The sequence below is a fragment of the Gossypium hirsutum genome, chromosome A10 (assembly GCF_007990345.1).
Source record: "Gossypium hirsutum isolate 1008001.06 chromosome A10, Gossypium_hirsutum_v2.1, whole genome shotgun sequence".
Lineage (NCBI taxonomy): Eukaryota > Viridiplantae > Streptophyta > Magnoliopsida > Malvales > Malvaceae > Gossypium > Gossypium hirsutum.
Window position 1 is genome coordinate 107935861 of NC_053433.1, and position 15838 is coordinate 107951698.

Here is a 15838-nt window from a genome sequence, read left to right on the forward strand (position 1 = left end):
ATTATTAGTTTTTTAAATTATTAAAAATACACTTTCATAATGAATCTAGACATTTTTATTCTCTAGATTTAAATGAATTTGGACAAAAATTTATCTTGGCTCATCATGCACATAAGATCAAAAAGTAAAATTATTAAAAATTCTAATTTTTTAATTTTTTTATGACATGTTTCAACATTCTATTGGTTTTCAGCATAAAAAGAAATGCAAGCTACTTAAAAAAAGTACCAACTTAGTTAAAGATTCCTAAGTTCAGTATCAATTAGGTCAAAATAATGTTTAAACACCAACTAGTTACATGTCGCCAAATCCAGGGCTAAAATATACATTAACCTATTTACAAAGTAAATTACATTACAAAATATCGGGACTTGAACCTACACTTTAACTCTATCATTTCAATTAAAACTTCATTTCATTCTTATATAAAATTTTAATTAATATATTTTTAAATGTTTTTTCACCGAGTGTCATGATAAATATAATGGCTTTGCATCTCATGTTGTCATAATAAAAATTTTAATACCAAATTACAATTTGAAATAATATGTGATGCACTATCGATACATAAATCCTATCCATCATTAATGAACTACATCAAGTCATCTTATCAGTGAGCAAATAAGAAAAAAATATTTTTAAGCATTAATTTTGATTGAACTAAACATTAAGTTCTAATGATGTTGGAATGGCAGCTTCATAGCAGGCTACGTGTACTTTATGTTGACATGACACTATTTATCTTATATTTTACGTCAATAAATAATTTAAAATTTATAAAAATAAAAAAATCAAAATTATAAAAGGTTCATAAAAATTCAAAAATATTATCAAGAGAGTATGCGTGGATTGCCATGTAGGCTGCATTGTTTGAAAATTTAACATTTTAGACAGTATTTCCATTAAAAAAATTAATTCGACTATTTTTAAAAGGTTGATGGTCAAATTTAACTCTTTCAAGAAACTTGATGTCAAATTTAGCTAAAAAAGAACAAGGGTTTAATTGAAAAGAGATATAAATGTTAAGGACTAAACTTAATATTATGCCTTTTTTACGTCAAATTTACACGATTTATTAAAAGAAGTTTAATAAAATTTGAATTGAAAATAAATTGTTTCATCCTTAATCTTTTTTCCAGATTTAGGGGAAGACTTTGCAAAACAACTTTAGGGTGCACAATTTCTTGCGTGCGTCAATGCTACCCATCCACCCCTCTATTATGAAAAGGGAAGTACCTAGTGTAACATCCTATACTCGCCCTGGCCATAGGTCCGAGCTACGTGATATCACATTCATTCCCTGAGCAACTACGATTCAATTGCAATTTATTCCAACAATTTATACATAATATCAAGTTCATTACATCATTACAACATGTTATACCGTCAATGCTGAAGCTAAATCAAGTTTACCAAAGCTCTTTTGATAATTCGAGGTCAAATGATGACCAATTTATGAGGTGTACAAAACTTTTGAGTTGGAGTCTTGACGTCAGGGTACCATGTCTCAACCTCAAACAAATAATGAGTATCGTAGCAACATCAGAGGGTTCATGGTCGCGATGTCACTCACTGTCGATTTCACATCATGACGTTAAGAGCATGTCTTCACAACGTCACCCACTACTTTGACAAAATCCATTAAACATCAACCTAATTTCCAGCCAAATCAACACATTTCATTTCGAACATATCTCATATATTTATTTCCACCATTTAGCGTGATATGAACATATTCTTTACACAATTCATCAATTCAAACCAAACATCAAATACATGTAACAATTTCCACATTTCAACCAATTAAACCATTACCACATACATGATATTAACAATATTTCATAAACTTTATGTTTCAAAATGTCATTTACCAATGTAAGAACTCAAATGACTATATACACTATAAAATTAACTGAACTTCAGTTACATGCCATATTTTAAAACGTAAAGAAACTATACAAACATCACTAAGTCGAGGGTTGCCGATTGGATGTTGGATTACTTTTTGGGACTTCAAGATCTACCAAAACTTACGCATAAAAATAAACAAATTATATGTTGGGCAATAAAGCTCAATGATACTTTCATGATTCAAGTCATATAGAAAAAATAGTAATGTGACGAATACAATCTAAGGCATGCTTAGGTTTCAAACATTTTACTTTCACCTATTCAGGTCATATGAGCCATTTCATATACTATCACAATTAGCAATCAATAACACATATCATACTTGTCACACCCGAAATCCTTTAAACCTAGAAAATTAGGGATAATTTAGGGGTTAAATTGAAAGATACCTTAAGTTAGCAATTTCTATTGGAAAATTAAGAAAAGATAGCAACGAAATTGGACAAAGTTGAGATTCAATTTTAGTTCAGTTGAATTTGAACAAATGGATCATTTAGCGGGTGATAAAATGATTATGGATAAATGATTATCATACAATAGGAGACCACACATGATAGATTATAAATAACTATTTTAATTACCCAATAACTTAAATAAAAACTTTCGAATATAAGTAACTTTATAAAATTAATAACTTAATTACAATTTACTCTTATTTTATCTCATAAAATTTTGAAAGCTTGAGCTCGACTCAATTAACACCTCTCATTTTCAGTAGCCTACCGGTACATTCCTCCAACGCTGCACTTCTACGGTGGACTTCTAACAGATCGATTCTCTATTCCCCTTTGGTAAATTCTCCTTTTTATTTTCTAGGTTTTTCTTTGCGTGTTAGATTGTCTAATATTCGCAGAGATTGGCATCAATTAAGTCTTATTTCCTATCATTCCAGGTTGATTCGCTGCTATCAGTTGCAATGGTGGCGGCGACAGTTGGCCTGAGAGGCTTATCTTTATGTACCTTATCGCTTCCCATCCTCCGTAGTGCGAAGATTAAGCTGCCCATTCACTCATTTCCAACGAGTCGAAGCCTAAAACCTCTGTTTTCCCCTTTCAATCCTACCATTCTCAGGGGTTTTCCCTCGTTTTGTGCGTCTCCGGACGTCAACGTGGAGGCCACCGCCACAGCTCCGCCGGCTACGGAGGCGGAAAATTCTCAGTCGGCGGACGATATAAAGAACGCAGCCAACCTCCTCGACATAAGGGTTGGCCGAATAATCAAAGCGTGGAGACATGAAGAAGCCGATTCTCTATACGTGGAAGAAGTGGATGTAGGCGAGCCTGAACCCAGAATCATCTGCAGCGGGCTTGTTAAATACATGCCTTTAGATCTTCTTCAGGATGCGAAAGTGGTTGTTCTTGCTAATCTGAAGCCGAGGAACATGCGAGGTGTGAAGTCTTGTGGAATGCTAATGGCTGCTTCCGATGCGTCGCATGAGACTGTTGAGCTTCTTATGCCCCCCGACGGTACAATTCCTGGCGAGAGAATATGGTTTGGGACTGAAGACGATAAAGATAGCCAACCTGAACCTGCTACACCCAACCAGGTATCACCTGCTTCACTTCAATCCTTCTTGAAACTTTGATATACAGTGCCATATATTATAGGTTGATAGATAGATAGATGTTGAACTAAGTTGTTTAGTTTGTTATCCAGTAAGTATGCTTCTTCTTATATATATATATTTATATATATATTTAGAATATACATTCTTCTTATATATATTTATATATATATTTAGAATATACATTCGCTCTCAGCTCTTGAAGAATCATAATCTCCTGAATTACCCTTTTAGTAATTGAGGGGTCAAACGTGAGTCAAGTAGGCAGTAGCATCCGTTCATGTATCCTGATATTGAATTTGTTTGGTTTGGTAGTAATTAGGGTATGAATCACACATCGATGTTCAGAAGCTACTCAGGTTTGGCTTAGAAAAGATTCAATTTTGGTACAGTGATTGTTCTCTTGAGCAGGCCAATTTCAAGTATGCTAATGCTTGACTTGAGTAGTTCATAAGCATAATTGAGCTTTAAAAAGAATAGAGAGTTTTAACATATTTAATTAGTTTTGAGAAACTCAAGTTGGACTTGAATTTGACATTGGGATGGAGCATAAATAATCAAATTTGAAGTTGAGCATGAGACTCTTAACTTAGTCTTTATTAGGTAAAAGTAAACGAGCTTTAATCGATTGTGCTAGAGCAGTTTGATTTTGATTTTGAATGCTTGATCAAGCTTAGCTTTGAACATCAAATTTTGAGTTGAGCTCAAACTTCGTTCATCTTGTGCTCAACTCTGTCCAATTACATCCCTAGTAGTAGTAGCTGCGGAGAAAGTCATGGTTGAAGTTGTTGTAGGCATATTGCTAATTCTATAGGACCTTTTCTACATAACCTAGCCCCAATCTGAAAATAGGAGAAAGCTAAAAGATTTGATGCTTCCAATGAGAGTATTGAGTTCATTTGACCATACCATTCATTCTGCGTCTGCCTATGTTGCTTCGACTTTTATTTTTCTTTTGAAGTAGTCTTGTTTGATACTTATATCCAACTCATAGGCATGGGGATTTAACTTCCAAGGTTCCTCCAAAATATGTGAAAAAACTGAGAAAATTTGATCATATTTATGTTGGACACATATTCCTCCATACAATGTTTTCTAATTACTACTGTTCTGAATTTGTGCAGGTTCAAAAGAAAAAGATTTGGGAATCGGTGCAGCCTCATCTTAAAACTGATGCTTCATGTACTGCAATGCTTGGGGAGTACTTGATGCAGACATCTGCAGGTGTAGTGGTCTGCAAGTCTCTGAAGAATGCCAATATTTCCTGATTACACCCGATGCCAAGTATAGCTTCTTCCCTTGTTTATCTCAAATGCAATCTGAAAATGTTTTAGCTTTTGAGGATTGGTGAAACATTTGTTGAACTTATAAGTTAAGATTTTGTCAGTTTTTTTTCAATTTTCTGTGCCATTGTTTCATGGTTACTATGATAACTTATTCTTTTATGCTATGTTACTTGGATTTGAGCGTGAATATCATATATAGGTATGTATCCTAATGGGTATGATTAGGTTTATATAGCATTTTTCATTCATTTGGAGGATACTAGAGATTATATATTTCATACGCATGTATTAGACACAAATACCAAATATGAATACTCAAAACAAATAATATAATAGAAGTGTTGGAGCAGCATAGCTTTTATGTTTGTTAATGAAGTATTTGGGATTTCATGTCAGGTGGCTTTCATTTAGGTTAAAATATGCCATTGGTTCTTGTGCTCTTCACAAATTTGGAATTTAGTCAATATAGTTTTATTCTTTAAGAATTTAGTCCTTGTACTTTTCAGATTTTAAAATTCAGGTCAAATTGTGAACATTATTAATTCTTTTTGTTAAATTTATTGGTGTGACATTTTGAAATAAATAAATAAATTTACTTGGTAGCAATGTAACTAAAAAATGTTATTCTAATGAACTTGAATTTAAGAAAATAATTTTAAAAGTATTAATAATTGAACTTGAATTTTGAAATTATAAAAGTAGAGTGACTAAATTCTTAGGAATAAAAGTACATTAACTAAATTTTAAATTTACGAAAAGTACATAAACTTACTACATATTTTAACCTTTCATTTATATTTGTACATGCTTGTCCATAATCCATAATCTATTTAAAAATATTTTAGTAATTAAAGTATATAAATTAAATTCTAAATTTAGGAAAGCTACATAAATTTACTTCATATTTTAACCTTTTATTTATATTTGTTCATGCTTGTCCATAATCTATAACTTATATCGTTAATTTATTTAAAAGAACGAGTTTGAAAATTTTTTTAAACTGATTAGAATAGACAACCGTCTTTATTTTTCATCATTGACATCTAAAAATAATAATTTAATATAGAATTCTTTTCTAAATGAATATTATATAATATTTTTTAAACAACATCAGCATGTGATAATTTTATGACTCTAAAATAGAGTTATAATTTGAATAAAAGTCTAAAGATAAAATATAAAAGGATAATTAGAGTAGTTTTGATAAGTAGATTGATTATAACTTTTAATTCATAGCTTTTAATATTATTTAATTAATGTTATTTTTTAACATTAATCTCATTATATGATCTTATCATATCTATTTTTTTTATACAATGCCTAACTATCTATAGCCCTTCTTCAACTTTTAAATAGGAGTATAATATGTTTCAGTGCACTCGAACTTACGTCCTTCTCCTGCAGTGGCAACAATGGTGATGTCAGTTAAGCTAAGACTCAATCAGCATTAATGTTAGAGTTATATATAAAGTAGAATAAAAATTTAGGTCTATACATATAGATATATTCAATAAGTATTCTTTATTCGAGTATTGATCCCATTGCATATAACAAGTAACGAATCATCAAAACTTATCTTATTGAATAGTGGCAAAGCTAGGGGGGTTGGCCGGGGCTCTAGTTCCTCTTAAAATAGAAAATTTACCATTTAAGCTTTTTATAATTTATAAAATTTTAAATTAATAATAGTAAAATTATACTTTACCTAAATAATAATTTGATTTAATCTTTTAAAAATTATAAAGATATAAATTATTAAAATAATAAAATTATATTTTTACAATCTTAAAAATATATAATTTAATTTTGAATCTCAAAATTTTTTCTGTCTCGCCCACGTAGATAGTCGAGAAAGACTGTAAGCTTGCCAATATCGGCATTAAGGGATTATTAAAGTAGTGGGCAAATCAGGAATAGTCACAAGGAAGTCATGTTCCTCAATTAACCAAGCGGAGGAAGTTTTAGAAGCAACTCAGCCACTTGAGTTTCTTTAACCCCAAAAAAGTAAATAATGGGGTTAAAAGTAGTGGCTACCAAACTGTATTATTCTAACACATTCGTATATGAGTATGGCATATGATTACCAAAATATACGAAAAAAGAAAAAAAGTATAATAATTTTTTGGTCCTTCAACTTTATAAAAAATATATTTTAGTTATTGATAATACTCTAAAATGACGTGTTTTTATATATTAATCATGTGTTTATTTTGAGCTTGAGCCTACTAATTTGAGTTATTTATGTCTTTTTATCTTTTAGGGACTAAATTGGAGGCGAAAAGTAAATTCAAGGGAAAAAGCATCAATTTGGAGATTAAATGGGCCCATATGCAACGTGGGACAAATATGGTGCCAAAAGTGCGAACATGGAAAGCACAAGGACTTAAAAGCAAATAAAAGATATTTTATTTTGGAAGACTTTATTTTATTTTATTTTATTTTATTTTATTTATATTAGGATAATTAATATTAAAGATAAATATTAGGATTATTTAAATTTTAGGATTTTATTTTAATTATCTTTATTTATCTTTAATTAAATGTATTTATCTTTTTAGAATTTAAGTTAAATTAGACTATCTCCCTAGCACTATAAATAGGGGGTGAAGTGACTCTATTTAGTGGATCTTTTCTGTAAACACACTCTCTCTAAAAGTCTTTTGTTCTTTCCATATTTTTTTTTTCTTTTAATAAAATTTCTTTTTCCATAATTTTATTTTCTTTTCCACCATTATCATGAGCCACTAAAACCCTTCTAGCCAAAAGTTGTCAATATTTCCCCAAAAAAGGTTCTTGAGGCCTAGAATTCGTACTTAGCCTTTTCACCAAGCATTCATCGTTTCTCCGCACTACGGGCTGACGCTTCCGTCCATGGTCCTTAAGAAGTAAGCTTTTCAGCATATGCAAAGGCGGCCGCTTTGTATGTTTTAGAAGAATTGCATAGTCGGTTCGTTAAATTACTGCGTCAGAGGTTGGCGAGCCAAAAAGACAAAATGGCGTGGGATTCGCCATTGAGAAGCGTTGATCTAGCATAGATTACTGGCTAAAGTCAGGTTCCCTAAAAATCGTAAGTCTAATCTTTGGAGCTGGTGGTCGTAGGTGTCATCTTCCACTATAACTGGCTTACTTGAGTCGAGAAGGATCATCCAAAAGCCAAGGATTGAGCCCAAAGCGGAATAAGACAACCGGAGGCTGGAACTTTCCCATAAGAATTTCTTCTCTTAAAACTCTCTTTATTATTTTTATTATTTTCGTAATCATAATTTCAGTAAACTTTAAATTCTGTTTTTATTTTATTTTTTGCTTTCAAAATCAATTCTTAAATTTTGTTTTTTATTTTTTATTTTTTTTCAGGAACGCAGGTTTTCTTGGGCACGATTCTGCCCAGGATTTCGAGAAACAAGCATTCGTATAATTCGGTCCCTGAGGATTCGACCCTACTTCCCTTTACTATTTCTTTTTCGTTATTTTACAGGGAATATGATATTTTTGGTGCTCTCAACGACGCATCAAATTTTGGTGCCGTTGCCGGGGATCAGTAACGTACTAATCTTGTTTTTTGTTTTTTATGACCAGATCTGCTCCAGGAACTCTTGCGTTTGATTCGGAGATTAAAAGACTGCGAGAGCTAATCGCAAGGAAACAAAACTAAGAAAAAAGCAATCAACGGTGGTTAGAACTCAAAGAATCCACAGCCGGAAATCAAAATTGACGACGAAGCAGAGTCTAGGGTTTTCATCAACCATAGGTTGACGTGCTAAACCCCAGTTGCCGAAGCAGATTCGATTCCCCTGAAGAAGTACTTAACACTAGGTTTGACGAAAACCCTAATTTAGCACCTCAACCTATGGCTCAGACAATTCGGCAACTGGCCGAAGCGCCGACAGAACAATTGCCACTATGCATCGCGTATCCTACTATGGATACTGATTTTGAATTAAAGTCAGGCTTGATTCAGCTACTGCCAACTTTCTGTGGGTTACAAAATGAAAACCCCCACAAGCATTTAAAAGAATTCCATATGGTTTGTTTGAGTATGAAACCTCAGGAAGTAACTGAGGATCAAATAAATTGCACGCTTTCCCTTTTTCCTTAGCAGATTCAGCTAGGGAATGGTTATTTTATTTACCTCCTGAATCCATTACAACTTGGGCTGATCTATCTCGCTTATTTCTTAACAGGTTTTTCCCTGCATCACGAGCGGCTGAGTTAAGAAGAGAAATCGTGGGCATAAGGTAAAAAGACATAGAGACTCTGTATGACTATTGGGAGCGATTTAAGAAGTTGTGTGCAAGTTGCCCACAATACGGTATAACGGAACAGTCTTTGCTCTAGTACTTTTATGAAGGCTTGAAACCCATAGAGATGAATATGGTAGATGTCGCGAGTGGAGGAGTGTTAGTCAACATGACTCCACAATAAGCAAGAGACTTAATCTCCACAATGGCTGCAAATACCTAGCAGTTTCGAGCTAATCCTGAACCCCCTAGAAGGGTTCACCAGCTAAGTAATTTAACCTTAGAAGATAAAATTGAGCTCTCTTGTTGCATAAAAAGCCAAACCAGCCCGAGTATGTGGAATATGTGCTACCCCTGAACATACAACTGATGCATGTCCCAGTTTAAGTAATGATACTATGGCACATTTAGATGCTGTAGAAAATTTTCCTGGGCCACTACAAAGGCGATACGACCCTTACGCAAATACCTACAACCCAGGATGAAGGGATCACCCTAACTTAAGTTATGGGGCCAACCCACGATATAACCAACCATACTAGAATCGAGTTCCATAACAGACACGAGATTCAGGTAATTCTCTAGAAACTTTGGTCAATAAATTAGCAGCTAACATGCTTGATTTTCAACAGAAAACCGAAACGTCTATAAGAGAATTGACCACGTCAATTGAGAAGATGAACTCTCAAGGGAAGCTGCCATCGCAAACAGAACCAAACTCGAGGCAAAATGCAAATGCAGTAACGTTGCAAAGTGAAAAGGTGCTGGAACCAATTCCTGGCAAGAATCTTGGTCAAGAAATCGCCCAAGAAACTCCAGAAAATGACGAACAGGTACCAGCGAAACCCCCACTGCCGAAAATCTAACATCCATTCCCAGGACGATTAAATCAGTGTCGAAAAAGTAAGGAGGACAATGAGATCCTCGAAACATTCAGGAATGTCAAGATCAATTTGCCACTGTTAGACGCCATCAGACAGATTTCACGGTATGCCAAGTTCCTTAAAGAGCTTTGCACCAACAAACGAAAACTAACAGGTAATGAAAAGGTAAGTGTTGGTGAGAATGTTTTCGCAGTGCTACAACGGAAAATACCGGTTAAATGCAAAGATAGGGGTATGTTCGCTATTCCATGCAAAATTGGCCATTTTAGGAATTAAAAAGGCTATGTGCGATTTAGGGGCCTCCATAAATGTGATGCCTTATTCTATTTATGAATCACTTAACGCAGGTTTTTTGACAAAGACAGGTGTTATTATTCAATTAGAAGACAGGTCTATTGTGCATCCCAAAGGAGTCCTCGAGGATGTCTTGGTAAAAGTTAATGAACTTATTTTCCCTACAGATTTCTACGTAATAAAGATGGAGGAGGACAACACTGCTGGATCTTCGGACCTCCTGTTGGGCCGACCCTTCCTTAGTACTGCTAGCACCAAGATCGATGTCTGAAGCGGCACTCTTACGATAGAATTTGATGGGGAGATCGTAAAATTCAATGTTTACGACGCCATTAGCCATCCAAGCGAAATCTTGAGTGTAAACCGTGTCGACCTGGTTGACTTATTAGTAGACGAGACTTTTGAGTCAACTTATGAAGACAAATCTGAATATAGGTATGATGATTATGAATTTGTTAAGACATTATTGTCCCCATCAAGAACTAAACTTCTACCTTCTATTGTGCAGGCTCCAGATTTGGAATTGAAATCGCTTCCCGCGCATTTTAAGTATGCATTTTTAGGAAAATGTAATACCTTATCCATTATAATTTTAAATAAACTCTCTAAACCCGAGGAGGAAAGTTTGATCCAGGTACTAAAGAGTCATAATGAGGCGATTGGCTAGACCGTTGTTGACTTGAAGAGGATAAGCCATTTGACATACACCCACAAGATTTACTTGGAGGAGAACACGAAACCAAGGAGAGAGGCACAAAGACGCTTAAACCTGAATATGATGGATGTGGTGAAAAAAGAAATAATTAAGTGTTGGATGCTGACATCATCTTCCCCATTTCTGACAGCAGATGGGTAAGTCTGGTACAAGTCGTGCCCAAGAAAATGGGTGTGACGGTAAAGAAAAATACTGAGGGTGACTTAGTACCGGTCCGAGTGCAGAACGGGTGGCATGTTTGCATCGATTACAGGAAGTTGAATGCTTATACTAGAAAAGATCATTTCCCTCTTCCTGTTATAGATCAAATGCTTGAATGTTTAACTGGTAAAACTCAGTTTTGTTGTCTTGATGGATATTCAGGTTTCTTCCAGATACCTGTTGCGCCAGAAGACCAGGAAAAGACCACCTTTACATGCCCGTTTGGCACGTTTACATACAGGAGGATGCCATTTAGACTTTGCAACGCACCAGATACCTTCCAGAGATGCATGATGAGTGTATTTTCTGAATATGTAGAAAAAATTATTGAAGTGTTTATGGATGATTTTACCGTATATGGAAACTATTTTACTGAATGCCTTGAAAACCTTACGATAATTTTGAACAGGTGCATAGAATTTAATCTTGTCTTGAACTATGAAAAGTATCATTTTATGGTAGACAAAGGTTTGATTCTAGGTCATATAGTCTCATCTAAGGGAATTGAGGTTGATAAGGCCAAAATTGACATTATAAATTCTCTGCCATATCCTTCTACTGTTAGAAAGATACGTTCTTTTCTTGGCCATGCAGGATTTTACAGGCGTTTTATAAAAAACTTCTCAAAAATAGCTGAACCATTGTGTGAGCTGTTGCAGAAAGACAAGAAATTTGAGTTTGACCCAAAATGCAAGGAGGCTTTTGATACACTTAAGCAAAAGTTGGTAACCACCCCTATAGTACAAGCACCAGACTGGAACTATCCCTTTGAAATTATGTGCGATGCAAGCGAACATAGCGTGGGAGCCGTATTGGGACAAAAGATAGTGAAAGAGCCTCATGTCATCTATTACGCCTCAAAAACCCTAGATGCTGCACAAAGCAACTACACAACCACAGAAAAAGAACTTTTAGCTATTATGTTTACTTTAGATAAATTTCGATCATATTTATTGGGATCTAAGGTGATTATTTTTTCTGACCATGCAGCTCTTAGGTATTTGATCGCAAAGAAGGAAGCAAAGCCAAGGCTCATTAGGTGGATTTTACTGCTCTAAGAATTTGACATCGAGATTCGTGACAAAAAGGGGTGTGAAAACCTGGTGGCCGACCACTTGAGTAGGATAAAAATTCCGTTTGATGATTATCCCATAAAGGATGAGTTCCCCGACGAAAGCTTATTCTCAACCGAGGCTTACTATCCGTGGTATGCAGACATAGTTAATATCTTAACCACGGGATCGTTGCCCACTGAGTTAGCTCAATCCGTAAAAAACAAGCTTACACGAAAAGCTCAGAATTACATATGGGACGATCCATACTTGTGGAAACATTGCTCAGATCAGATAATATGACGATGTGTTCCAGAAACCGAGGTAACCTCTATCCTTACTTTTTGTCACACAGAAGCTTGTGGAGGTCACTTTGGCCTTAAGCGGACAGCTCACAAGGTATTGGAGTGTAGGCTATATTAGCATATAATCTTTCGCGACGCGTTTAACTTTTGTAAGTCTTGCGATAAATGTCAGCATACAGGTAATATCACTAGACGAAATCAAATGCCCCTATCCCCGATTCATGTATGTGAGATTTTTGATGTATGGGGTATTAATTTCATGGGCCCCTTTATTTCTTCGTTTGGAAACGTATATATACTTCTTGCAGTAGACTATATTTCTAAGTGGATAGAAGCAAAGCCTACTTGTAATGATAATGTTAAAACTGTTGTGGAGTTTCTAAAACGAACTATTTTTTCTAGGTTTGGAACACCTTGAGCTTTGATCAGTGATTGTGGTACTCACTTTTGCAACAAGGTCATGGAGGCACTATTATCAAAATATGGAGTTCATCATCGTATAGCAACAGCCTACCATCCCCAAACGAACGGCCTAGCAGAGGTTTCAAACAGGGAGGTCAAGTCAATTTTGGAAAAAACGGTTCGACCCAACCGTAAGGATTGGAGTCTTCGGCTCAATGACGCGCTTTGGGCCTATTGGATGACATATAAGGGACCAATTGGCATGACCCCATATCTACTTGTTTTTGGCAAGCCGTGTCATCTACCAGTAGAGTTGAAGCATAAAGCTTATTGGGCTATTCGACAATGTAACATGGAGTTAGAGCCCACAGGGAAGGCAAGGAAATTGGAAATTCAAGAATTGGAGGAAATTCGCAATGATGCTTACGAAAATGCTCGAATTTATAAAGACAAAACAAAGCTGTTTCATGATAAAAATATAGTTCAGAAGCATTTCTCAGTAGGACAAAGAGTTTTGCTTTATAACTCCGTATTAAAGCTATTCCCAGGTAAGCTTCGATCTCGATGGCACGGACCTTTTATTGTGGCTGAAGTATTTACGCATGGCGCAGTTGAAATAGAAAGTGAAGAATCAAGAAAGCGGTTCACAGTCAATGGTCAACGGCTGAAGCCATTTTACGAGAATTTCCAGGCCCACACGGTCGAGAAAATTCAGTTAGAACCACCATAAAACCGTTCAAGGCATCGAGCTAACGACGTTAAACAAGCGCTTATTGGGAGGCAACCTAATCTTTCTTTTTATTTTTATTTATTATTTTCCTTTCTTTTATTTTATTATTTATTATTTTATTTTTATTTTATTTTATTTTAGTTAAATATTAATAAATTTCTCTTCTTCTATCTAGGTGAAATGGAGCGAAAATACGAAGAAAAAAAAAGACAGAAAGTGTGCACCAAAACAACCCTATCCATGGTACCAAACAGTTCAATTCCAACCCAAAATGCCATATCCCTGCTGCCAAACAGTTTTATTCCAGCCCAGAATGCCATATCTCTGCAGCCGAACAATCCTATTCCAGCCCTAGAATCCCCAAAACCTGCAGCTAAACAGCCCTTTTCAGCAAATAAAACCCCTAAACCTTACATTTTTCCCCAAATTTCTCCATAACTGCCGACTCCTTTCTCCTCCACCACTCACCGCCAATTTCTCAGCCACCATGGTGAGAACTCGAAGCCGAACCGCCGTTGCACACGTCACCCACCCTGTCTCCACCTCTTGCCGCTTCGCCATCTTCTTCTCCACCGTGTGCACCAACCGACGGTAACTACATGGGGAGTTTTTCTAAACTTTTTTTTCTCCACCTATTTGTTTTCCTTTTACTTTCACATCGAGGACTATGTGTTTTAAGTGGGAGGAGGCATTCTTCGTTGTTATTGTTATTATCTGCTATTTTTGCTGTCATATTGTTGTTGCTGCTGTTTTGTGCTCGTTTCTGCCCATTTATTTTAAGAATATCCTGCCGCTTTTCATGCCCAAGATTTTACCAGGAATTGCCTACTATTTGACCTACAAGCATGATTCTTACCTTTTAAGGAAGTTATGATTTTTCCCATAATTGATGCCATCTCCATTGTTTTATTTTTATTAGGCTAAAAATAATTGTGATTAATAGGGTTAATTCTATCTTGCTTTTCGTAAAATTGATCAAGTTTAATATAAAGTGAACACTTAAAATGATTGCATGCTTAATTAATGTTCATGGCTATTAGGTGATTATTGAAACTTATTTTTGACACTTAAATTTTTTCTTTCTTGAGTTCTCAAGAATTTTAAATATCGTTTAATTTTTAATAAAAGTTTTCCATGGTTATGAGTACAGCTTAAATCGTGACTGACTGAGTAACCGGGGTAGGGTGCTTGGGTTGTCATTCTACTTCGCGTCAAAAGGTTGTGTGACGTGACAAGTAAAACTCCGCTAGCCGAGGTTATGAGTATGGCTCAAATCGTGACTGACTGAGTAACGGGGGTATGGTGCTTGGGTTGCCATTCTACTTCGCGTCAAAAGGTTGTGTGACGTGTTGGGTAAAACTCCACTAACCGGAAATAAATAATTTTAGGAGTATGTTGGGTTGAGTAACCGGGGTGGAGTGCTTGGGTTGTCATCTCTCTTCGCGTCAAAAGGTTTAAGATATTCCTAAGTAAATAAATAATAATAAAATTTAAAAAAAGAAAGAAAAAAAGAAAAAAAAAAGAAAAAAAGAAGAAGAAAAAAATAAGTACTAATAAAGTTGCACTTCGAGGACTAGAGGAGGAAATAATTAAGGTGTCTTAGTAGGTTTGGTAATTTACCTAAATAGCATAACTCAAGTCGATCTTAATTTTTGTGTGAATTAATTGGAATACTTTTTCTGTTTTACTTAAAGCAAGCTTAGAGGTCTCTTTATTTTTCATATGCATTTTTTAACTAATTTTTATGAAACTTTGGAGTGGTATTTCTTTTATGGCAGAATCTAGCTTCCACAGTCGATAGGAACCATACTTGAGGGCAAGCATGGGCTAAGTAGGGGGAATTTGATAATACTCTAAAATGACGTGTTTTTATATATTAATCATGTGTTTATTTTGAGCTTGAGCCTACTAATTTGAGCTATTTATGTCTTTTTATCTTTTAGGGACTAAATTGGAAGCGAAGAGTAAATTCAAGGGAAAAAGCGTCAGATTAAATGGGCCAATATGCAACGTGGGACAAATATGGTGCCAAAAGTGCGAACATGAATGGCACAAGGACTTAAAAGCAAATAGAAGAGATTTTATTTTGGAAGACTCTATTTTATTTTATTTTATTTATATTAGGATAATTAATATTAAAGATAAATATTAGGATGATTTAAATTTTAGGATTTTATTTTAATTATCTTTAATTATCTTTAACTAAATGTATTTATCTTTTTAGAATTTAAGTTAAATTAGACTATCTCCCTAGCA

At 34.8% G+C, this 15838-nt stretch overlaps 1 protein-coding gene across 2 annotated transcripts; it reads left to right on the forward strand.

The window, feature by feature from the left end:
* The first annotated feature begins 2512 nt into the window (after positions 1-2512).
* On the forward strand, positions 2513-7472 carry LOC107896228 (aminoacyl tRNA synthase complex-interacting multifunctional protein 1). 2 transcript variants are annotated; one of them, XM_041078009.1, is made up of 4 exons: positions 2554-2702; positions 2804-3457; positions 4600-4759; positions 7022-7472. In XM_041078009.1, the coding sequence occupies exons 2-3, from the start codon at positions 2828-2830 to the stop codon at positions 4741-4743; spliced, it is 774 nt and encodes a 257-aa protein (XP_040933943.1). In that variant the 5' UTR covers positions 2554-2702; positions 2804-2827; the 3' UTR covers positions 4744-4759; positions 7022-7472. The 2 variants fall into 2 exon arrangements, with proteins under 2 accessions (XP_016676823.1, XP_040933943.1); XM_016821334.2 differs by lacking the exon at positions 7022-7472 and having other exon boundaries at positions 2513-2702; positions 4600-4873.
* Positions 7473-15838: the final 8366 nt, after the last annotated feature.

What these genes read in the sequence shown, in the direction of transcription:
- LOC107896228 (XM_016821334.2), top strand. Translation starts at nt 2,828, where the DNA reads ATGGTGGCGGCGACAGTTGGCCTGAGAGGCTTATCTTTATGTACCTTA. An exon ending in AACCTGCTACACCCAACCAG is followed by an intron (nt 3,458 to 4,599) that starts GTATCACCTGCT and finishes GAATTTGTGCAG; the next exon opens with GTTCAAAAGAAAAAGATTTG.